The sequence below is a fragment of the Leopardus geoffroyi genome, chromosome A1 (genome assembly GCF_018350155.1).
Source record: "Leopardus geoffroyi isolate Oge1 chromosome A1, O.geoffroyi_Oge1_pat1.0, whole genome shotgun sequence".
NCBI lineage: Eukaryota > Metazoa > Chordata > Mammalia > Carnivora > Felidae > Leopardus > Leopardus geoffroyi.
Window position 1 is genome coordinate 11,556,325 of NC_059326.1, and position 23,907 is coordinate 11,580,231.

At 39.5% G+C, this 23,907-nt stretch overlaps 2 protein-coding genes across 8 annotated transcripts in view; one reads left to right on the forward strand and one right to left on the reverse strand.

Moving 5' to 3' along the window:
* The window catches only part of BRCA2 (BRCA2 DNA repair associated), a 61,602-nt gene extending 46,424 nt beyond the window's left edge, over nucleotides 1-15,178 (forward strand). For 4 of the 5 annotated variants that reach the window (XM_045473337.1, XM_045473420.1, XM_045473427.1 and 1 more), the window contains exons 23-27: nucleotides 184-347; nucleotides 435-573; nucleotides 10,192-10,436; nucleotides 12,463-12,609; nucleotides 13,541-15,178. In XM_045473337.1, coding sequence (XP_045329293.1) covers nucleotides 184-347; nucleotides 435-573; nucleotides 10,192-10,436; nucleotides 12,463-12,609; nucleotides 13,541-14,179 — 1,334 coding nt within the window. In that variant the 3' untranslated portion in view covers nucleotides 14,180-15,178. Of the gene's footprint in view, nucleotides 1-183; nucleotides 348-434; nucleotides 574-10,191; nucleotides 10,437-12,462; nucleotides 12,610-13,540 lie in introns of those variants that run through there. The other variant, XM_045473432.1, reaches the window with a different exon arrangement.
* Nucleotides 13,574-23,907, reverse strand: part of N4BP2L1 (NEDD4 binding protein 2 like 1) — a 34,449-nt gene continuing 24,115 nt past the window's right edge. Inside the window, exons 2-5 of one of the 3 annotated variants that reach the window (XM_045473537.1) lie at nucleotides 21,360-21,487; nucleotides 18,658-18,726; nucleotides 17,646-17,696; nucleotides 13,574-13,686 (exon numbers count right to left, since the gene is read on the reverse strand). In XM_045473537.1, coding sequence (XP_045329493.1) covers nucleotides 17,653-17,696; nucleotides 18,658-18,726; nucleotides 21,360-21,487 — 241 coding nt within the window. In that variant the 3' untranslated portion in view covers nucleotides 13,574-13,686; nucleotides 17,646-17,652. Of the gene's footprint in view, nucleotides 13,687-16,251; nucleotides 17,697-18,657; nucleotides 18,727-18,775; nucleotides 18,853-20,984; nucleotides 21,074-21,359; nucleotides 21,488-23,907 lie in introns of those variants that run through there. The other 2 variants (XM_045473515.1, XM_045473526.1) reach the window with 2 other exon arrangements.

A 23,907-nucleotide genomic window follows, 5' to 3' on the forward strand; every position in this document is an offset into this window, starting at 1 on the left:
TTTATTAACAAAATGACTTCAAATGCTAAAGTATAAAGTCAACATGTATCAGGAGCAAAAGTGGGCTACCAGTGCCCACAAGATAATGATATAATCCTTGGATCTTTGTTGTTACCATATTTGTTTTATAAGAATTTTAATGATTATCAGTTCTTGTATTATGTCTTTTTCCTCTTTATCTAGTTACATTGAGTATCTGGCGTCCATCATCAGATTTATATTCCCTGTTAACAGAGGGAAAAAGATACAGAATCTATCATCTTGCAACATCACAATCTAAAAGTAAATCTGAAAGAGCTCACATACAGCTGACAGCAACAAAGAAAACTCAGTATCAACAACTACCGGTACAAACTTTTCATTATAATTTTTTAATTTTGATTAATGCATATCAGTTTAGAGAATCTACATATGCTGATTTTTTTTTCTTGTAGGCTTCAGATGAACTCCTATTCCAAGTTTATCAGCCGAGGGAGCCCCTTTACTTTAACAAACTATTGGATCCAGACTTCCAGCCACCTTGTTCTGAGGTGGACTTAATAGGATTTGTAGTTTCTGTTGTGAAAAAAATAGGTAATCCACAGTGTATTTTTTTTTATTTTTTTTTTCTTGTTTATTTTTGTTAATGTACATCCAAGTTAGCATATAGTGCAACAATGATTTAAGGAGTAGATTCCTTAATTCCCCTTACCCATTTAGCCCATCCCCCCTCCCACACCCTTTCCAGGAACCCTCTGTTTGTTCTCCATATTTAAGTCTCGTATGTTTTGTCCCCCTCCCTGTTTTTATATTATTTTTGCTTCCCTTCCATTGTGTTCATCTGTTCTGTGTCTTAAAGTCATCATATAAGTGCAGTCCTGTGATATTTGTCTCTCTCTGACTGACTTCGCTTACTGTAATACCCTCTAGTTCCATCACGTAGTTGTAAATGGCCAGATTTCATTCTTTTTGATTGCCGAGTAATACTCCAGTGTGTGTGTGTGTGTGTGTGTGTGTGTGTGTGTGTGTGTGTGTGTGTGTGTGTTTACCACATCTTCTTTATCCATTCATCCATCGATGGACATTTGGACTCTTTCCACACTTTGGCTATTGTCGATAGTGCTGCTATAAACATGGGGGTGCATGCGCCCCTTCAAAACAGCACACCTGTATCCCTTGGATAAATGCCTAGTAGTGCAATTGCTGGGTTGTAGGGTAGTTCTATTTTTAATTTTTTGAGGAACCTCCATACTGTTTTCCAGAGTGGTTGCACCAGTTTGCATTCCCACCAGCAGTGCCAAAGAGATCCTCTTTCTCCCCATCCTCACCAACATCTGTTGTTACCTGAGTTGTTAATGTTTGCCACTTACAGGTGTGAGGTGGTATCTTATTGTGGTTTTGATTTCTATTTCCCTGATGAGGAGTGAAGTTGAGCATTTCTTCATGTGCTGGTTGGCCATCTAGATGTCTTCTTTGGAGAGGTGTGTATTCATGTCTTTTGCCCATTTCTTCACTAGATTATTTGTTTATTGGGTGTTGAGTTTGGTAAGTTCTTTATAGATGTTGGATACTAGCCCTTTATCTGGTATGTTGTTTGCAAATATCTTCTCCCATTCTGTCGGCTGCCTTTTAGTTTTGCTGATTGTTTCCTTTGCTCCACGGTGTATTTTTAATTGTAGCTTTTTATGAATGCTTTTGGAAAATGTTACCTTTTAAAATTTGTCTTCCTTAAGATTAATTGCAGTTACAAATCAGCAAATTTAGTGACTAGCGATTTGAAAGTAGGCCTGTGTTAACCTCAATTCTTCGTGAACAGCAATTCTACAGTATTACAGGGAAAGAACCTACATCCTATTCTGTGCTATTTAATTTTAAAGAAGTTGCTAGGAATGTTTTGTAGCATTTGAAAGGTTACTGGGTAAATAATTATAACTTCCCTCTATAGTTTATTGAGCACTCAAACCTCCACCTCCCGCTTCTCTGCAATATCCCTCATTATCCCAAATAATGTCTCTTGTTCTAAAGCCAACTTTGTTTATTTAGTGTGGCCGCTCCAACTTTTGTATGGTTAGTACTTATTTGTATGGTACATCTTTTCCCACCTGGTATTTTTAACCTGTCAACATCTTTATATTTAAATTGGGTTTCTGGAAGACAGCCCACTTGGATCTTGCTTTCTTATCCAGTGTGAGGGTCTCTGGTCTTTTAACTGGTTTGTTTAATCTGATCAACTTTAATGTGATTATTAGCATGGTTGGATTAAAATGTACCTACCACCTTGCTAGCTAGCTATTTTCCCTGTGTCCCATTAGTTCCCTGTGTTGGAAGGTTATTCTCTGTGATGTTCCTACACATTTTGTAGCAGCCATTGTCTCAGACTCTCACTTCAAGAATGCTTATATAGCAAAAAAAATCTTGGAAGGATGGAGATCATGTCTGCCTCCAACACAGAGGGCACATTTATTTCCCAACCAGGGAATCTGGTCTCTTTTTCTATGTGTTTGATTTTTTTTTTTCTTGTTTATTGTTGTTGTTATTGTCGTTGTTTAAATTCCATGGGTGAGATTCTGATTGTATTTTGAAGGAGAGGGACAGTGTGAAGTAAAGAGAGGAGTCAAGGAGTTCAGTGCCAAGGTGTTTGGTCTGAGCACATGAGAAGAGAGAGCTGTCATTTACTGAGAGGGAAAGAGAACAAGAAAAAGAGATGTGTGTGGGAAGGGTGAAGAGCTCAGTTTGGTCAGTTAAGTTTTAGATGCTTAGTCTAAACAAATTTCTACCTGACAGTTGGGTATGCAGGAGTCTGGGGAAGTGGTCTGGGCTGAAGATATAAACTGGGACATCATCAACGTACAGGTGCCGTTTAAAGCTGTGAGACTGGATGAGGTCAGTGGGTGTGGGAGTAGCTAGAGAGGTAGCTCGGACACTCTGACGCTTAGAAGCAGGAAGATGTAAAGGAACCAGTAAAAGAAACAAGAGGAGCAGCCTGAGGAGTGGGAGGAATACTTAGGGAGTGAGCTGCGCTGAGAGCCCAGAGGGAAGAGTTCCAGAGAGAGGGGACTGATTCGGTCTCGGATGGCATTTGATAGCTGAGACAGGGAGGCGAGGGCCAGGAAGGGGCTGCTGACTTGAGCCCCAGGAGGAGCCAGTCTGATGGTAAGGTGGGCAGGGGAGTGGAAGGAGAGGCACGCGCACAGTGGACACAGGCATTATAAGGTCATGCTTCAAGCACCGAAGGGAAATGGAGCACTCACAAGAAGGAGAATTGGGATCAAGAGAATGTCTGAGAATGTCTGTGTTTTCCAGTGCAAGTGCTACTAGCATCCTGATGAGATCGTGTAGACTGACTAGAAAGGTCCAATAACGGGGGTGAATGTTTTTAGAGGTAGGGAGCAGCAGCGAGCCAAGAGCAGGGGAGACAACTACCCCAGCCTGACGTCCTGTAGCACAAGAGGTCTGCAGGGGGCAGCAGTGGCCTCAGAGGAGAAGAGCCAGGTCTCAGTTACAGCAGGCCGGTAAAGACAGCACTTAAGGAATGGTTGAGGGTAGTGAGGACTTGTCCAGTGAAGATGTTCCAGGCGACAGGGAGAGGTAGGAGACGGTGCGAAAGGAGGTAGTGTATGAAACTTTCCGGAGATGGGAAATACGGCAGGACCCGGGAGCCTGGCTGCTTGTGGAGACTTACCTGAGATCACTTCTCATGGCCCCAGGGCAGATAGCGGTGAGGAGGTGAGGTGCACGGGAGGAAAACGTGTGGAGACCTGCCAGGACCCAGTGGTTCTTGACTTTCTACCGTGTCCAAGACCATTTTTCCCCCTCTTAGTTACTGAGTAATGGCTGCGAACTTGAGTTTCTTTCCACTATATATTGCCCATCTCTGGGAGATACTAGCTCTGTTCTTCATCATTTTTCCTGGTTCCGTGAGTCCCCTGTGATTAATTTGCATTGCTGCCATAACTAAGTACCACAAACTGGGGGAGCGCAAACAACCAAAATTTACTGTCTCAGTTCTGCAGACCAGAAGTCCGAAAGCAAGGTGTTGGCAGAGTTGGTGCCTTCTGAGGCTGTGAGGGAGACGTGTTCAGCGCCTTGCTCCCCGCACCCGCTGGTTTGCTGGCAATCTTTACTGCTCCGTGGCTTAGAGGTGCACCACCACGATCTCTGCCTTCATCTTCACGTGACTTTCTCTCTGTGTGCGTGTCTGTGTCCAAACTTCCCCTTTGTATAAGGACATTGATCGTCACGACTGCATCTTAACTTGATTACGTCTGCAAAGACCTTGTTTCCAAATAAGGTCATGCTCACAGGTACTGGGGATCAGGACTCCAACATCTTGAGTGGGGAACACAGTTCAACCCACCAACACCCTGGAATGTTCACTTCTGTCAGTCCTGGTCGTCTGCTTTTCCCCTGCAGCCATGTTCATTATTTGCGATCAGAAGAGGAAAAAGGTAAGATGCCCATTCCATTTGCTTTTCTTCGGGTTTACAGGTAATAGAATTCTCAAATTTTCACCAGTTTGGGGAAGGAGATTAGAAGCTGAGCCCTTCTGTGCCTGGCCCATCCACACTCTCGTTTCTTTCTTTCATCACCAGTTTTTAAATTTTACATCAGAATATTCCTCATTTGGGTTTTTAGTGAACATTTCTTTTTTTTTTTTTATTTAGTTTGATGTTAAATGTTAGAGGAAAAAATTCTCTTCGAACGTTTCGAAGTGCCACCTTAAACCCGAAGTAGTACTTATCTAACACTCAAATCTACTGATGATGGTTCCTGGCTTAAAATCTTCAGTGGCTCCTGTCCCTTACAAAATGAAACCCACACTCCTTCATAGGCCTGAAAAACTCTTCAGCTGCCTCAAACCACCACCCCACACACCTCAGCTAAACTATGCCACTTCATGTGCCTGATGCATTATATATAACATTTAACACTTTCAACCTTTAAAAAATACACCTTACTAACAATGCCCTTTGTCCTCCTGTCTAAAGGAGTTGGAGAACCGTTGTCATTCGCTATTCAGCCCAGCTGAATAATGTTCCTCCCCAGCTGGGTGCTTATGCCAGCTTAGATCTTCCTTCCTCAGTTTCTGCAGCGTTTAGCGCGTTGGGTTGCTTCAGCATCCGTCACGTGGCCCATGATCCTGTGTCCACGTTTCTGAACCTCCTCCCCACCAATGATACTGTGATCTCTTCAAGGACAGGGACTCAGTTTTAGTTTCTTTCTGTCCCTACTTCTAACAAAATGGGGCGGGGGAGTGGGTAATTGTTGAAAACTTCACATATATACATAAAGTGCTCGTAGTAATGCTGTTCATTTGCTGTTATCATCCCTCTGTACAGATGGGGAGACCGGAGCTCAGAGATGTTAAATAACCTGCCCAAGGTCACAATTATGTAAACGATTGGAACCCATACTTTCAGGCTCTAATGCCTATGTGTTCTTCTTCTGCTTCAGCTAACAAAGCCAAACCAAATCCAACCATCTGAGAGTTGGGCTTGAAGTAGGGACTACTGTGTGTTCAATCTGTTGTGTTACTATATTACAAACACTGTGGCATCCGATGAATTAATTAAACGAGATCACTTCTTAGGTCAGTTTCCCAGGAAACAGACTGAGATTTTCATGCAGATGTATTGGAAAGTGCACTCAGGAGCAGCACCTGTGGGGAAGCAGCAGCTGCCTCTGGGCAGAGAGGGGAGCTGGGGGGGTGGGGGCGCTCAGGGAGCCGTGCAGCGCTTGGCAGAGGGGGGAGCCCTGCAGTGCCGTTGCTGCAGAGGTACAGCAGTCCCGGTCTGGTGGGGATTCTGCAGCTGGCCTGTCTCTTGGCGAGAATTTGTGAAGTGGCCTCACATACTGCTGTGTGCTGTAGCCTTTCAGTGAAACTTTCAAAAAAGAATTTAAAGGGAACAGTGGATTCTGCGTGAGTTCAGAACAATCCCAGACTGCAAACCTGCAGAATAATCTCCCTCTTATCCTTTTATTTTCTTGATTTTTTCAGTGCCAACATTCTAAAAGTGTTACTTGAAAAAAAATTCTTCCAGTTGTTACCATTTGTACGAGATGTGTGGTAATTACAGAAAATTTTCTATTTTTTTTCAGTGTATATAATTTGATCTAGGTGCGAAACCTGTACTGAGGAAAAAATGAAATGAGGGAGCTATCCTGGAAGCTTATTTTCATATTTTGCATTTTCTAAATGTTTTTCAGTAAACAAGTATTGCTTTTAAAATTGGGGGGAAAACATAGTTTAAAGAAGCACATTTGAGAGAAGGGCTGTAATCATTTTGAATATAATTAGAGGCAAATTCCCAAATTAGAAAATTGAACATACTTGGGAAACATAATTTCTCTAAAAGCAGTATTTAATATTTAGGATTACAATCCATTAAATGAATCTACTTATAAAATTGAAAACAGTGAAAGGAATAACCATCATTTGCAACAGGACAAACAAATCATTATCTGAGAATGGCAATTCTTTGGGTTCCTATCATTTATAAGGGAAACATAATTCTTAAAGTAACAGAGACAAGAAATTCTAAATCGTTAGATTAAATGGTGAGTGCCTCAGTCCTGTCTCTTCCCATTTTTGGCATTGAAATTTTTTCACTTTTTATTTTGAATAATTTCAGGCCTTCAGAAAAGTTGCAAAACTAATGCAGACTTTACAATTATTCCTCCCCCAGCTTCCCCTAATGTCAGCATCTTGTGTGACCATGGTACCATTATTAGAATCAGGAAGTTAACATTGGCATAATATTATTACCTGCAGTGTAGATTTAAGTGTAGATTTATGCTGTTTTACTTCTTCTGTTCCAGGATCCCACTTTCGTGTAATCATCATTTCTCCCGAGTCTCCTCTTGTCTTTAACAGTTCCCCAGTCTTCTCTTGGTTATTTTTTTTTTTTTATGTTTATTTACTTTTGACAGAGAGAGAGAGCATGAGTGGGGGAGGGGTAGAGAGAGGGGGAGACACAGAATCCGAAACAGGCTCCAGGCTCTGAGCTGTCAGCACAGAGCCCGACGCGGGGCTCGAGCTCACGGACCGCGAGATCATGACCTGAGCCAAAGTCCGACGGTCAACCGACTGAGCCACCAGGGGCCCCTCCCCAGTCTTCTCCCGTTTTTCCCAATCTTGACTCTCTTGAATAGACTGATCATGTTGTAGCATTTTCCTCAACTTGGGTTTGTCTGATGTTTTCTCGTGATTGGAATAAGGTTATACATGTTTGGCAAAAGTGCCACAGAAACAGTGTTGTGTCTGTCCGCCTCCCCATCAAGGGTTTAACGATGCTGATATTGCTTGTTACTGGGAGCGGCAGCCTTGAGGTCTGCAACCTTAACCTTAAAGGAGATTCCTTGAGACTATGCAAGTCCAATTTCACCTCAAACTTTCACCAATTAATTTTAGCATCTATCAGCTGATTTTGTTTGCAGCAGTTTTTACTGTAGTGTTTGCCTAATGATTTCCTTTTTTTTCTTTCTTCTTTCATTCTCCATTTATTGGAGCTCTACTATAAGGAAGAGCTGCCCCTTTTCCCCAAATTTACTTTCTTATTTGATTTATATCAGTATGGACGAATGAATATGTATTTTAGTCTGTGGGTTACAATTCAATACCTGCATTATTTTGTTGTTTAGATTGTTTCCGTTTGGGCCACTAGGAGTTTTTTCAGGTTGACTCCTGTAATTTTGCGAGCACCTCTTTTCGGCATTACAAGATGTTCCAGGTTCATCTTATATGTTCCTTGCCCCAATCAAGTTGGACCAACTACTTCTCAAAGAAACCCTGGATCACTTTTTTTTTTTTTTTTTTTTTTTTTTTGAGAAAACTGTGTTTATAGCCATGACCTGATGGCTAGATACACTCATTACTGCACAAGCATCATTGCTTCTAGGCCCTATCAGACAGAAGGAGCCAGGAAGTATGTGTGTATATTCTATTGTGGATTTCCCCCTCTGTGGTTGGGCTTGTTTGTTGGTGGGATAGGTGAAGCATGTGTGAAACACTGTGGTTCTAAGAATCAGCTGCACAAAGACATACCAAGGGAAGCATCACTTTTCATTCCTTCCACCCCAGTGCTGTTTCTCCCCTGCTTTCTACCCACGTCCTGTGTCTGTAGTTTCTGCTTTATCCTTCCTGTATTTGTTCTCCACAAGTGGACAGATACATGTACAATTTCTTATATCAACTTCTTATATGAAGAGTAACAAACTTTAATTTTTGTGCGTGTGCGTGCTTTTCTTTTTTCACTTAACAGTATCAGTTCATAGCAAGCTATCTCATTCTTTATTTCTTTTTACTTCCTAGATATTCTATTTTTAGTGCAATTGTAAATGGGATTTTCTTAATTTCTCTTTCTGCTAGTTATTAGTAAATAGAAACACTATAGATTTCTGTGCATTCATTTTGTATCCTGAAACTTGAATGAATTCATGGATCAGTTCTAGTAGTTTTTTTGATGGAGTCCTTATGGTTTTCTATATAGTGTCATGTCATCTGCAAAGAGTGAAAGTTTAATTTCTTTCTTACCAATTTGGTTCCCTTTTCGTGTTTTTCTTTTTTGTCTAATTGCTACAGCTAGGATATCTAGTACTGTGTTGAATAAAAATGGTGAGAGTGGACATCTTTGTCTTGTTCCTGATTTTAGGGGGAAAGCTCTCAGTTTTTTACCACTGAGTATGATGTTGGGTTTTTCATATGTTCCCTCTAACCCTGCTTTGTTGAGGATTCTCATCATGAATGGATATTGTACTTTGTCAGATCCTTTTTCTGCTTCTGTTGAGATGATCATATTTTTTATCCTTTCTCTTCTTGATGTAATGTATTGTGGTGATTAATTTGCAAATATTGAACCACTCTTGTATCCTGGGAATGAAACCCCTTTGATTGTGGTGAATGGTTTTTTTAATGTATTGTTGGATTCAGTTTCCTAATGTTTTGTTGAGGATTTGTTCATCAGGCATATTGGCGTGTAGTTTGTTTTCAAGTGTCTATCTGGTTTTGATATCAGGATAATGCTGTACTCATAGAGTGTATTTGGGAGTCTTCCTTCCTCTTCTGTTTTTTGAACTAGTTTGAGAAGAATAGGTATTCACTGTTACTTAAATGTTCACCTGTGAATTCACCTGTGAAGCCATCTGGTCCTGGGCTTTTGTTTATTGGGAATTGTTTGATTACTGATTCATTTTCATTGCTAGTAATCAGTCTGTTCAAATTTTCTGTTTCTTCCTGATTCAGTTTTGGGAGGTTACATGTTTCTAAGAATTTATGCATTTCTCCTAGATTGTCCAACTTGTTGGCATATACTTTTTCATAATGTGATCTTTGTATTTTTATTATTTCTCCTCCTTCATTTGTGATTTTGTTTGAGCCCTCTTTTTCTTGAGGAGTCTGGCTTTGGTCTGGTTTACCAATTTTGTTTATCTTTTCAAAGATCTAGCTTCTGGTTTCATTGATCTTTTTTTTTTTTTTTTTTTTTTGTCTCATTTATTTCTGCTCTAATCTTTATAATTTCTTTCCTTCTACTAGCTTTGGATTTTGTTTGTTCTTTTTCTGTTTCCTTTGGGTGTAAGTTTAGGTTGTTTATTAGGGATTTTTCTTATTTCTTGAAGTAGGCCTGTATTGCTATAAACTTCCCTGTTAAAACAGCTTTTGCTTCTCCCCAAAGATCTTGGACCGTTTGTTTACAGAGCACTTCCTCATTCTTTTGTACAGCTGCATAGTACAAAATTGTATGAATGTGCCAGTGTTTGTCCCTACCGCTCTCCTGTGCTTCAGTGAGTAACCTTGTACAGAGTGTTTTCATGAATCTTGTTCATATATATCTATTATTGGAAGTACATCTTCAGAATTGAGTACTAAAAGTGGGGTTGCTGGGTGGAAAGGTAACTGTGTGTCATTTTGCTGGGTTCTGCCAGTTTTTTCTCCAGAGGGTTGCACAAATTTGTATTCCCACCAGCAATGTATGAGTATACCTGCTTCCCCATGGCCTCAGTAACAGAATATGTTGTCATATTAACACTGAAATTTTAACACCATAAACAGCAGGTTATTTTGGAAATTCTGAGCTTTCTCTAAATTTATTTTGGTCTGTTTTACTATTAGCATACCAAAACAAATAGGCATATTAGAACTTCCTTGAATTTTTTAAAATTTACCTCACATATGTAATGAAGTGGAATTTTTTGTTTTGTTTTGTTTCATCTTAGGTTTTGCTCCTTTGGTCTATTTGTCAGATGAATGCCATAATTTATTGGCAATCAAGGTCTGGACCGATCTTAATGAAGACATTGTTAAACCTCATACATTAATTGCTGCTAGCAACCTCCAGTGGCGACCAGAATCTAAATCAGGAATTCCTACTTTATTTGCTGGAGATTTTTCCAGGTTTTCTGCCAGTCCAAAGGAGGGCCATTTTCAAGAGACATTCCACAAAATGAAAAATAGTATTGAGGTAAAATTACTTTGGGCATTACCACGCATTTTGGTATTTTCTTATTTTGATGGTCAAATATCAAGGAAATGGTGGCTTCTATGAAAATTGGATAGTCGGGAAATAATGTGAGATGAGGGTTCCTCAAAGATGAATTGCTCAGGAGCCTGAGGAGATGGGGGGACAACAGCTGGGAGAAAGTGACTTGAAGGGGATTGAGTGAGGAGAAATCCTGAGGAGGATGCTCAGAGCTTCAGGTCATGTGGGCAACAAGAATGAGTTACCCATGGTTCATAGCAGTATCATTAGTTAATAACCGGCAGATTCCAAATTCACGTTTTGAACTCCCTATCTAGTATTTTATAGTTTATGTCTGTCCTTGATTTGAAATAATCTCAAATAGGAGAATACTGAAATTATTTTCCCTGGGTAATGTATACATTTTATGCTTAAATTTATACATCTAGCAAGTAATAATTATTAGCTACAGGTTTAGAGTGCTTGCTGTATGTCAGGCCTTGTTCATAGCCTGTCGCATTCAGTTCTTCCACCAGTCCTATGAGGTGGGGAACTGTTTTTCCATTTTATTGATGAAAAACAGCGAGATTAAGTCACACAGCCAAGTTGTTAGAAGCAAGATTCATACTTAAGCTCTCTGAGTGCACAGCCCCAACTTTTTTTTTTTTTTTTTTTTTTTGAGAGAGAGAGATGGAGGGAGGGAGGGGCGGAGCGAGAGGGAGACACAGAATCCTTAGCAGGCTCTAGGATCTGAGCTATCAGCACGGAGCCCGAGACGGGGCTCAAACTCACAAACCACAAGATATGACCTGAACTGAAGTCAGATGCTTAACTGACTGCGCCACCCAAGTGCCCCTGCATAGCCCCACCTGTTAACCACTGTGCAATGCTGCCTCCCAATAAAATTTTGGGTTTTATAAATTGCTAACTAGTAAAGAATCTTCAAGATAAGGCTGTTAGTTTGATATCTGAAATGTGTGTTGTTCAAAATATATATATAAATAAAGTTATATTTTAAAAGCATCAGAGTAGCCAGCTGTATAAAGGAAGTTTGTGTAATATTTTACCTAAAGATTCAATATATATTATAGTGAAGAATAACACCCTAATTGATCTGGTTTCTAAATTGGGGGTGGAGTGGGAATTATATTCACGATTTGGCCTCCATACAGATGAAAAACATCCCAGGATTTCTCCCAGGTTTTATTCAAGGATTGTTCAGAGACAACTGTTATTTACATAGCATTTTTAACTTCTACAAAATACTCTCATGAATTAGGTTAAATTATATAAACCTGCTGGTATTCGACCAGTTGTAACTTCTGAACCAACAGTTTTATGTGGCGTAACCTATACATTGTTTCCGTTCTTAGAACAGACGTGAGGCAGTTGTCTCATTTTACTACTAACCCAGGGCATACTCTATAGATGTTAGGTGATTTACAGCTATTAGGTAGGAAATAGAGCTGGAACTTGAGCCCCCGTCTTCCAGCTCCTAATCCAGTACCATGGAATACCTTGTAATTAAACTGGCTGGTGGCCAAGATCTCTCCCGTCTCTTTCCTTCCCTGACGTACACACACTCCCTCCCTCCCTCCAACATGTTGGCTTTGCATTTTTACACTGGTATATTGTTTGACAGTTGCTTTCAAATTTTAGATGTGTCATTCTTTTTTTCTGGTCTGAATCTTTTATTTCTTTTTTTTTTTTTTTTTAATTTTTTTTTTTCAACGTTTATTTATTTTTGGGACAGAGAGAGACAGAGCATGAACGGGGGAGGGGCAGAGAGAGAGGGAGACACAGAATCGGAAACAGGCTCCAGGCTCCGAGCCATCAGCCCAGAGCCTGACGCGGGGCTCGATCTCACGGACTGCGAGATCGTGACCTGGCTGAAGTCGGACGCTTAACCGACTGCGCCACCCAGGCGCCCCTGAATCTTTTATTTCTAATTTTAAAGGTAACATTTTCTGAAAACATGAAAATGTGTATTTTCATTTTACAAAACAGCTTTTCCAATTTATTTTCTTAGAATGTTGATACGTTTTGCAACGATGCAGAAAACAAACTTGTGCATATACTTAATGCAAACAGTCTCAAGGTGTCCACCCCGACGAAAGACTATGCTTCAGAGCCACACACCATTCAAACAGACCTTGGCCTAGGAAATAAACTTTCGGTAAGTTAATTGAAGGAATTTTATGAGTATTATGTATGCAGTCAATACTATATTCTGGTGTGCATGTGGTAAACTTGGTGAAATGGAATTAAACTTGACTAGAAAGTGTAGTTTATTGTTAAGTGGCTCCTGTAAGTATAGGTTATCTGGAAATTATATCTTGTTTATCAAAGCCAGAATGGAACCTTCTTTGGGGTTACATTTGACAAACAGGTGCTTTCATTTTTAGCATTGCAAGTGCATGTGATAGAAAATAGTGTTTTGCCTCTGTTTTGCCTCTGTCCTTTTGCTAGAAGGACTATTCTATACAGTTAGGGGTGTTTCTAAGCTCAGCTTAACTCTTTAAATCACCGTACACGCAAATTAAGCTGTAAGGTCTGTAATACTGACTGATGACTAAATCTCAAGTAGCTAACAGTTGCTTAGTGTATCTGTATTAACTCATTTAATCTTTACCACAACCCATGGGATGAAAATTATCTCTGTTTTGCAAATGAGGAAACTATGGTCTAGAGAGGTTGAACAGTTGCCTAAAGTCACAAAACTAGAAAAGTTAAGTATTAGAACCCAGGCAGTCTGTGCTCTTAAAATGGTTTAAAAATGCTTATCTTTGTTTAAGCTGTTAATGAAAAAAGAAAAGATTCAAGAGTCAGTTAAATCCCCCTGCCTCCCTTTTTGTCTTTTATTACAATTAGTCTTCATTCTGCTTTCTTTTTGTGTCATTTTTGTATCCTTTTATGCAAAACTGTTTCCTTCTGGAATGAGAACAATAATGTAAATGTCTCTTGAAATCATCTGACCTATGAGTCACGATGGGCGTGAGAATGTATGTGGTATTTGTGTGCTTAAATATTTCTAACGAAAAGCTGATTTGATGATGTTTTATATATTAGTGCATCATTATCTAGGCTGCATTTTGTCTTTTTATCAGATGTCTTCTCCCAATAGTGAGATGAATTACCAGAGTCCTTTATCACTTTGTAAGCCGAAGGCAAAGTCTGTGCCCACACCTGGATCAGCCCAAATGACTTCAAAGTCTTGTTATAAAGGGGAGAGAGAGCTGGATGACCCGAAAACCTGCAAGAAGAGAAAAGCCTTAGATTTTCTGAGTAGACTGCCTTTACCTCCACCTGTTAGTCCCATTTGTACATTTGTTTCTCCAGCTGCCCAGAAGGCATTTCAGCCACCACGGAGTTGTGGCACCAAATATGAAACACCTATCAAGAAAAGAGAGTTGAATTCCCCTCAGATGACTCCACTAAAATTTAATGACACTTCCCTTGTGGAAAGTGATTCAATAGCTGATGAAGAACTTGCATTGATCAACACTCAAGCCCTTGTGTCTGGTTCGGCAGGAGAAGATCAACTTATGTCTCTCAATGACTCCCCTAGGACTGCTCCCACGAGCTCAAAAGATTACGTCAGGCCGAAAAGGTATCCTACTGCCTCTGGGATCCGAGACTGCGAGAACCCCCAGGCCAGCACCGAAGGATGGGAGCCTGACGTGCAGGACACAGATACAGTAAAAAGGTCATCTATGAGACTGCAAAGGCGACAACAGCAAACATGACGATAAGTCAGTTACTGACTCAGCCTCTCCAGTTTGTAAAAAATACAGCTTCAAATTGCACATCAGTGTTCGCATAATGAGAAAAATAGTTTCTAATTTCCCTGGGTGCCTGTCTATCACAGGAATGCTCTTTGTCTGCCTCTGTGCTTTGATTTGTTACCGATCTTAAAATTGACTGGATATTTATTAACTAATCAAGAAAAAAAATCTCCCTTAAATCTTTATGACTGAATTTGATCACTGGACTTGACCAAGTATTATTTTACAAAGTAACTTTTTCTTTAAATTGTGTCCTTAATTAAATGACACTAGGTTCGTAAGTACAGTTATTTTGACTCCTGTAATTCTTTTTAGTTCCTATTTTAGATGGTTTGGTTTAGTTTTGTTTCTCGGAGATAGCCCACTGTGACCCAGTTTTCCCTAACAAACGTGTTGATTCTCTTATAGTTCTATCCTGATTAAACGTCAGGAAGAGAAAGATGCAACAGTGGTGTTTTCTAAGACCCATTCTTCAACCCTAAGTCGGCATAACTACAAGAAAAACAGAATCCCCAATGTAATTCCTTTTTATGATACCACTGTGATCTCTGAAATTATTTTAATTAAAAATTCAAGTACTTTAAATCAGATTTCATAGTGTTAATGTTTTTGTAACAAAATGATCATCTGCAACTTCAGAGAAAACTGTTCTTTCAAATTGGCAGATTCTACCCACTTTATTTTTAGCCCTGTCACAGGACTCAGCAGTACTTCCTTTAAACCTGGTTTTCTCTAACCATCAAGGCAGACAGTGATAGTTCAATATAAGAGGATATTCTCGTTTGTGACTTTCTTATGCTTAATGGAGAAAAGAGAATGCACTTCCAACCAGGAGCCGATAGCATGGAAAAGCTCTGAAATCAGGTCTTTTACTATGCCTTAAGTTTATATAAAATATCCTGTTTTCAAATCTAATTAGAAACGCATTTCAAAGCCAAGAATAAATCTTTTAAAAAGCAATTTTTTCTTTCATAACTGTGATCCATGATTTTTCGCTCCTCTAAAAATTAACGTAACAATAATCCATTCTGCAGTTCTTTTTAACTCAAGGGTTCTGCCAGTCTTGTTAATACATGATTTAAATTTTGTTCGTAAAACAATTTGGTCTTCCCATCCTAATCATTTTCCAAGTGATCCACTCTAGAACAGGGAATAAAACTGGAGTCTCAGGTGAACAAAAAAGAATTAGAAGAATCTAACCTGAACTGCTACTACGTCCTCTATTCTTCCTTACCATTTAGACCACACATTATAGAGAGATCTCATGCACACACTCCTTTTTTACACATTGTAAAAAATATAGGAAGCTATATAAGCAAAATATGAAGCTTAAGTATATGCGGATATTATCCCCTAAGAAGTGACAATGATTACAAAGTCAAGAATGTACACCATAGGATTAAGGATAATGGTAAAAGCAGTTTGTGTTACTCAACAATTACTTAACAAGACCCTATCGTGTACGTAAAGCACTATGCCGGCTCTGTGAACGATACAAACATTAATAATACAAAACTACAGGTTAAAGTTGAGTGTTCAAAAAATTACATAAATCAGGAAACTTGGGAACTGAGAGAAAAAATAAATCACTTCTAGCTGGGACAAAGTTGGCAGCATTTAATCAATTATGTTTATGCTTCCAAACCAAGTATTTCAGGAGTCATCCAGGGGAAAAAAAGAGACAAATAGGGAAATTACTCTCCTGAGCTCTTTAAAAGCTCTGGATCTAAACCTGGGGCCATATCAGAGTGGTTACTCAGACAAGGTGAATAAAAAGCCATAAGATGTCAATAGTGTCAGGTATTAAAATGCTAAAGTAATAGTTTTTCCAATGTATGCAGATCAAATAATTTATATAAGCATGTAAAATGCAAGGTTGCTTTTGTCTTTATGTCTCCTATTTACTAAAGAAGACTGGTAAATAAGTTTATGATATAGAAAAACTGGTTCTTAATAGGGTAGAATTCTATGGAATTTAGGCAATTAATTTTTTTATAAAATTAAAGCAGTCTAGATTCAATGACAAATTCATATAAAGCAATACCATAGATAATTTTTAATAACCATAAAAGCACCATTATATAGGACACTTAAAATAATATTTCACAGAACATTATAAAGAAGCTGTTGGCCAACAAGAAATAAAGCATATATCCTACGTGATCTTATCTATCATGGTCTCACACCAAATTAATCTGATTCTAACCTGTGGAGACTTGATTTGGAATGATAAATTCAGTATTGGTTTAAGAGGGACATCCCAGAGTTGTGGTAGAACTTTATTGTCTTAAATAATGCCACATAAAACGCCAAGACTGCTCATCTTGCAATGAGCATGACTTTTACGTATCCCTATACGATTTATATCTTGGGATGCTTAATTCTTGTGCTCCCAAACATTTGGGCAGCCAACTGATTATGCACATGTCTAAAAACTGCTTAATTTTTTCCTCTTAAAAACTGGTGTTTTATAAAGTCAGGCTTCTTTAATTTCCACTAGTGGCACAACAGCCAAAAAGTTCACCAGGTTTAATCCTATTCGATACAGTGATAGTTAAAACACAAGATGTGACTTTAAATAATGACACTGGTTTTCCTCAGTAGCTTTTAGAGCTATCAAGAAGAATCCAAAAGACTTTTTAACAATGACACATCACAAGAATAAAGGGATAATTTCCCAAAGAGTCTACTTTGAAGGACGATATTCCCTTAGATGTATGCTCTCTAGCATATGCATTTTAGAGGAAAACCACTCTCATCGTGACAGCCACACATCTCACATTTTTTGGATACACGGCTTATCAAAGTAGCAATGGCACTAACATTTTCCTGTCTCCCACTTCTCCCCCACCTTTCCAACCTTCCTGATGGAGATGGGTTTTCTGGAAAAATAGATTACTTCAGAGGAAGTGGTACTGAAGCTTCTGTATATTGAACTTATGTGACTGGGTACGTTTTCAGGGTTCCGTTTCCAATTGGTTCCCTAGAGAAAGTGACTTTGTTTAATCAAATCAGAATTCCAGCATCAGACCATGCATAGAGGATCACTTTTAACAAGTGCTTGTTGAAAATGAATATAATGATTTCTGCTGAAAAACTTTCAGGTCCGACTATTTACACGGGAATTAGAGCTCTGGCTAAAACTGAACAAAGAATAAATACCAAAAGTTGCGGTAAAAACTGATTTAGGAAAATTGTGAATGCCTGTACGATAGGCCTCTAATATCCATGGTGACAGCCGCCTCTTCTGTTAAAGGAGCTCTCGTTTGTGAAGCCCCCATGAGCCCTCCGGGTGGGAAACTCCGCGCAGGGATTCCAGTATCCTGCGCCGTCGGAAGGTGATGGGTTATTCCTGTCCTGGTTTCTGTTCATTCTGCTTGGCTTTTCCGCATGAAGCACACTGTGAAAGGTAACATCGTGTTCATACCGTTCCTTCATCCGGTGTATTTTTTCTCTTGGGACTCCATGAATGTTCCTTCTACATGGGAAAAAAATGCAAACATGTACTTAAGGCAGTATATTCAAAAGGAGTTACAAGTCCTGCGTCATTATATAGATATGCACTCCCTAGTCTCAGCATTTAACTCTCACTAAAGCATAACATCTCTTTAAGGAGTTATCTTTCAGGCTCCACTCCTGTTTTTTTGTGCTGCTCTAAGGCTAAACAACTAGAGTTTTGGAAACGCTTTGTTTTTGGAACTCTCAATTTCATGCTTCAAGGTATAAAAGAACACCATGAGATCTACTTATATTTTTGCCTGTTAATCATGCTTATATCTATAATCCATTTATGTCAGTCTGAGACACTTCTAGATGCTAATTAAAATAATCTTAAATTCAAGCGGGCCTCAGAATCAACTGGGGATATATAGTTTGAAATGCAATTACCAGAGCTTCCCACTGTGGCATGGGGCCCATGAACTAGGATTTTAACAATCACCTCAGGCAACTGTGATGGGCGTGGGCCAAAGACCGATTTTGGAAGCACTATCTCCTTGTAACTATAGGATAAATCAGTCTTATTCCTAAAAAGTAAATTCTGATCTCACTGGTTTCTTTAAATCATTGACATCATCAAATAACACAGATAGTAAATATCAGAACCCATGCACTCAATCAACAAGTTAGTATTATTTGGACATTTATTGCTTTATAAATTAGAAGCAGCATCTAGACCCTAAGTGAACCACAGACTGTTGAACGTTTAAAGATCTTTATTGAGCCTCAATGCAAAAACGCCACTGACATGTGCAATCCCATGCAGAGAAAAGTGCTTTCAAACGTTCATTAATGAAGAAGCATTTTAGCAGAAAGTTAAATGTCCTTTAAAAGGACCTAGTCCAAGCCAAAGTGTAGCATTTAGCAGTATATTAGAAAACTGACCCAAAACTAAAGTCTTCACATTAATAAATCCAAAGTGATCAATTTCCAAGAATTACCATTTCTGGCCTGAAAACTACCATGTCCATTTCCAGCCTGAAAAGATTCTTTTGTTCGGTCTGAAATACCTGAAAACAGCAGGATACATAATGAGGAACTAGAAAAACAAAGAAGTACCTTGCTAACTCTTGAACGTTGAATTTCCAGCGAGTGTCAGGTTCTCGGAATATAACTTCATAGTTATTTTCAAGTGCCTGATTTTTCAAAAGTACATAAAACATTGAAGACATGGTATGTATGTTTGGGAATGTTTATGCTGCCATTTAACATTTACTACAAATCTTTTCTAAGATTCCTTTTGTTTTACCAGTAATCCAAGGCCTTAGTTTATCTTACAAGTACCGTTGGTTCATTTCCATACTTAGCCACTCTCAGATTATATTATGGTTCCCAATGATAAGTTTTGGTCAATTTTATCTACTATGTAGGAAAATGATAAAGGTTCTTTGGGGACGTTTTTAAAAATAGATAGCTGAACTAAGTTTTAAATATCCTGCCCACATGTATGAGAAATGAATTCAGTGGCTTCTCAAAGTCCCTTATAGGATTATCACCGAGTTTTCTTCTGCCAAATGCCTTGTCCCATTCCTCATGCCTCAGTTAGAAAGTGAGGGTGCCCTAGGAACAGAGCTTATGAAATAAAAATGATTTCCCAATACTCTTTACAAACTCTTCCCACCAAGAAGGGGCTTTCCCCGCTATGCAATACAGTCCGGCCCAAAGCACCGCGCCCCGTGTTCCTTGGGTGTACAGTTTGCATATAAACATCCAAATAATCTTTGCATTCATAAACTGGCTACTCCTTTCTCATCTCAAAATCTGAACTCTGTTGTCACTAACGTTTATTGTGTTACAAAATACAGAATGAAAACAGCTAAGTAAAAAGATTTCCTCTTCATTCTTGAGATTGAGATGGACCCTTCTAATTAGAAAAGGATTCAGATATCATAGATGGAAAATACCTAATTTCTGGATCTTAGTAATAGCTGTGGGTGGCTTAAAAAGACTGCACATTCCAGATAATAAAAAATAAGATGTCTTTCCTTAAGCCACTCTCCCACTACTCTTGGTTTTGAGTTGTGCCTTAATTAACTTGACTACTCATGTCCCCTTTCATTTCTCTGCCAAGTGGACTCTTGGTAACAACAAAATTGATGTTCATTCCTTCCTACATTCACCCAAAGTCCAACAGGCTGGGCCTAAGTAAACCGGATGGATGTACAGTTAGAGAAAAGCACACCTGCGTGTAAGCTCTTTTGCCCCCGGATTAAAAAGAAGCCATGAGGGGCGCCTGGGTGGCGCAGTCGGTTAAGCGTCCGACTTCAGCCAGGTCACGATCTCGCGGTCCGTGAGTTCGAGCCCCGCGTCGGGCTCTGGGCTGATGGCTCAGAGCCTGGAGCCTGTTTCCGATTCTGTGTCTCCCTCTCTCTCTGCCCCTCCCCCGTTCATGCTCTGTCTCTCTCTGTCCCAAAAAAATAAACGTTGAAAAAAAAAAAAAATTAAAAAAAAAAAAAAAAAAAAAAGAAGCCATGAATAGATGCCACGAGCCCAGTTTCTTAGAGATACTCACTTTACCGTTAGACAAGTGGGGACTTGTATGACAAAATTAGACTACTCATCTGTCGTTTTCTTGCCCTGTGTGTTTCAGGATCTTTTCTCCTATCTATATGCCCAATAGGGAATGAAAACTTATGACCAAAAAAGGTGAAATATGTCTGAAAACAGATCATAATTTAAAATACAAACATAGTTTTATTCCTCTTACTTTTCTATTCTGACAGTAGAGAGCTGAGTTATCTTTGTTTGCATCTTTATATTTGTATTCTAGTATCTTAATAGGGTTACAGTGTTAACCCTAAATATGTTTTAAAACCAAAAAAAAAGGTCACCCCAGAACTCTCGTGTGGCAACACTAAACAGTACTGAAATCCCTGCCTGCCAAAGACAGTGTCCTATCAATATAACCTACAACTCGGCTAGCAGCACTGCCCACCCCAATATTTCTCTGCAAGCTTCAGACGGTGCCCCTGTGTATAGATGTCTCTTCTTTGGAAAGCAAGACAGAAAATCAAGACAGAAAAACCATCAAGAATTTGGACCAAGGAGTGTTTACAAATGTACCCTGAGGGGATATTAGCATCTTAGCAAGTTTCAGCCACTGAACAACAGAGAAACACTAAAATAAAACCTGTTTACCTGCTCTCTGAGAGAACTACTATTAATAAAGATGAGATCATGGCAGATCGGAAAAAGAGGAAAGAACAAATGGTTCAATTTTCTCACAAAATTTCCGGAACTGAAAAATCAGAATGATGCTGTTTCCTACCATGACTGCATAGGGCTTCATTTCCCAGGCGTGGAGGTTGGTATTATCAATAATAATGGGGGATATGCCATTCCTCATTGCTTTTCTGGCTGCAACACAATGTTATATAACAGTGAGCAACATGCAACAATCAGAAGGGCGAGCGTACTCCATATTTTGTTATTTTTATTACAGGATGTCCTCATTACACAACTTTAGTGCCATCTATTTCAGAACCCATTATCAATAATTTTCCTTTTCCTGGAATCTAGGGAGGTTATGCTCTGGCATTCTGTTTGGGGGGGGAAATGGCAGAACTTTTATTACACTCCTTCCATAAAACTTATTCTATGTGCACAATAGGATTTCCCGGGAATTTGGAAAGGAATTTGTCACCTCTTTTCTGGTTCCATTCATGTGCTTCCTCCAGGAAGTCAGGATTGAACTCATAGGCACCGTCTTCCCTGAAGAAAAAATCATCCGTGCTGAAAATCAGAGCCCTGGGAAAGTCGTGTTGCAATTGTCTAGAAAGTGGGGAAATAAGAGATTACTTTATGACTAGGCACAGTCATTCTAGAAATTATCACCTTCCATCTCTAACATTCAGTGGTTTATAATTATGAGTCCACTAGGTTGTGTGTTGTTGAAATTCAACGCAAGAAGAGAGATGCTTGCTATTCATAGGAGGCGGGAGAAAACCGAGAGGCGGCTGTGTGTGCAGCACAACTCCTAAAACTCAGAAGTGTGGCCACCACATTGACTTCTGCTGCACCAAATGATTCTAGACACAACTCTGGAGGTTAAGGAGAAGGCATGATGACAGTGGGCACTAGTCCTCACTGCCGTTGCACAGTGGTGTACCAGTGCCCCCCACAGACCTGCCCTCGCGTGCCATGCCCCAGTGCCACAGCCCTCCCTTCCCCGAAAGGCTCTCCCCTGTCCTGGGTCCCATCTCCCTGGGGCTCTGTTCTCTGTAAGGACGCATCTGAGAAACTAGTTCTTGCTGAGGTATGATATAGACAAAAGTGATGTGTGTGTGTGTGTGTGTGTGTGTGTGTGTGTGCATGTGTGTGCACCACCCCTATTAAGGTAACATTTACATTTCACAGTGACCTAAACCAAATGAAAAACAGCACACCAGGAGAAGGAAAGAGGTAGACCCAGCATTCCCCATGCTTTCTTAAATCTCTATCACACTTCTCTAAATATGAAAATATCACAGAAAAAAGGGAAAACCATCGTGGAGTGTCCCCTTTAAAACAAAAAAAAAAAAGCATACTAAATTCTGCACAAAATCGAAGAGATGTTTCCACTTGAAATCCTTATTCAGACAATTTGGTGGTGGAGGCGGGGGGGTGCATATTATGGTAGGTAGTAACTGGGTAAATCTCTGAGCCTCCTCTCTCATCTGCACAAATCAAGGATGACTTCATCTATCTTGCTAGGTTATGACACTGAGCTAATAATGTGCAGAAACAGCAGATGCATCACCTGACACAATGAGTGTTGGTTTCTTCCCTTTTTCCCTGCAGCACCAAAACAAATTTAACAGGCAAACAGAACATATGACAAAATGGATACATTCAGAACAAAGAAAGAGAAAAAAAAGAATAAAAAAGGAGAAAGATTGGAGGAAAAAAGATTGGAGAATGACAAGAACAGGAAATGCAAAGAGAAAAGTCGAGCTGTGTAACTGTGTGTGTTTCTTCTCCACGAGAAGAGTTATCTTTAATCAGGAAAGAACAGAATGAGCATAAGGCACCGGAGCCCAGATCATAAATAAGGTCCCGGGTTGTTCTGAAAAGCTTGGGTTCAATTCTTGACTCTACGATATCCAGTCATGTCACCTATCTCTCTAAACTGTTTTCCCGACTGAAAACCACAGATAATAGTCACTACTTATGAAACAGGAGTTTCTAGTAAGGCTCAAATGAGATACGAGAAAACATTTTGCAAATGGTAAAGCACTTTTACAAATGTAAAGTACTGTTATTTTACCAATAATTATAACACAGGAGATCAACTTTACCGACCCAAACTGTTTATATGCCACAGTAATAAAATGCATTGGAGTGCATATGTAATCTCGAAATTACTGCGAGTGAATTAGTATTGCAGTGAATGGAAGAGATGAAAAAACCAAAATAAAGCAAATGCCTCAATTTTCAAGAATGAGTGAACACATTCCAGAAACAGTAAATAAACATTTCTGTCAGAATTCTTCAGAAGGCTTGATCACATTTAAAAAGAAAGCAGCACAGGGGCTCCTGGGTGGGGCTCAGTCGTGAGCTTTCCGCTCTTGACTTCCACTTGGGTCCTGATCTCATGGTTCATGACGAGCCCTGCATGGGGATCTGCGCTGACAGCATGCAGCCTGCTTGGGATTCTCTCTCTCTGCCCCTCTCCAGCCTCTCTCAAAAATAAATAAACTTAAAAAAAAAGGCAGCATAGGTAGCTGATGGGCTGAGTTGGTAAACAGGGATATTCATTGGATGCCATGTTACATTTTGATTTAAACAGGAATCTGATGGTCTCTTGATAGCCTTGTGGAAAAACGTAGACAAGAAGATATGTTTTTTAATACCCAGAGGATATTAGATAACTCTCCAACTCATTAAACATTTATTGAGCATTTAATATATGCCAAGTACTGGGTGAAGTGTTAAGGTATGATAATAAAATAAAATAGCTGCTTTCAAGGAATTCACAGCCTAGCCAAGGGGCCAGCTGACCTACAGATGAAGCACAAGAGAAGTCAGGGGCAGGAACAAGATCGGACAGGGAAGCATGAAGGAGATGATATTTGACTTGGATCTTGAGACATGAGAAAACGCTGTCGCTTGGGGAACGGGTTAAAAGCACAAGGGGTAAGGGGCGCCTGGGTGGCTCAGTCGGTTAAGTGTCCAACTTCCACTCAGGTCATGATCTCGCGGTTTGTGAGTTT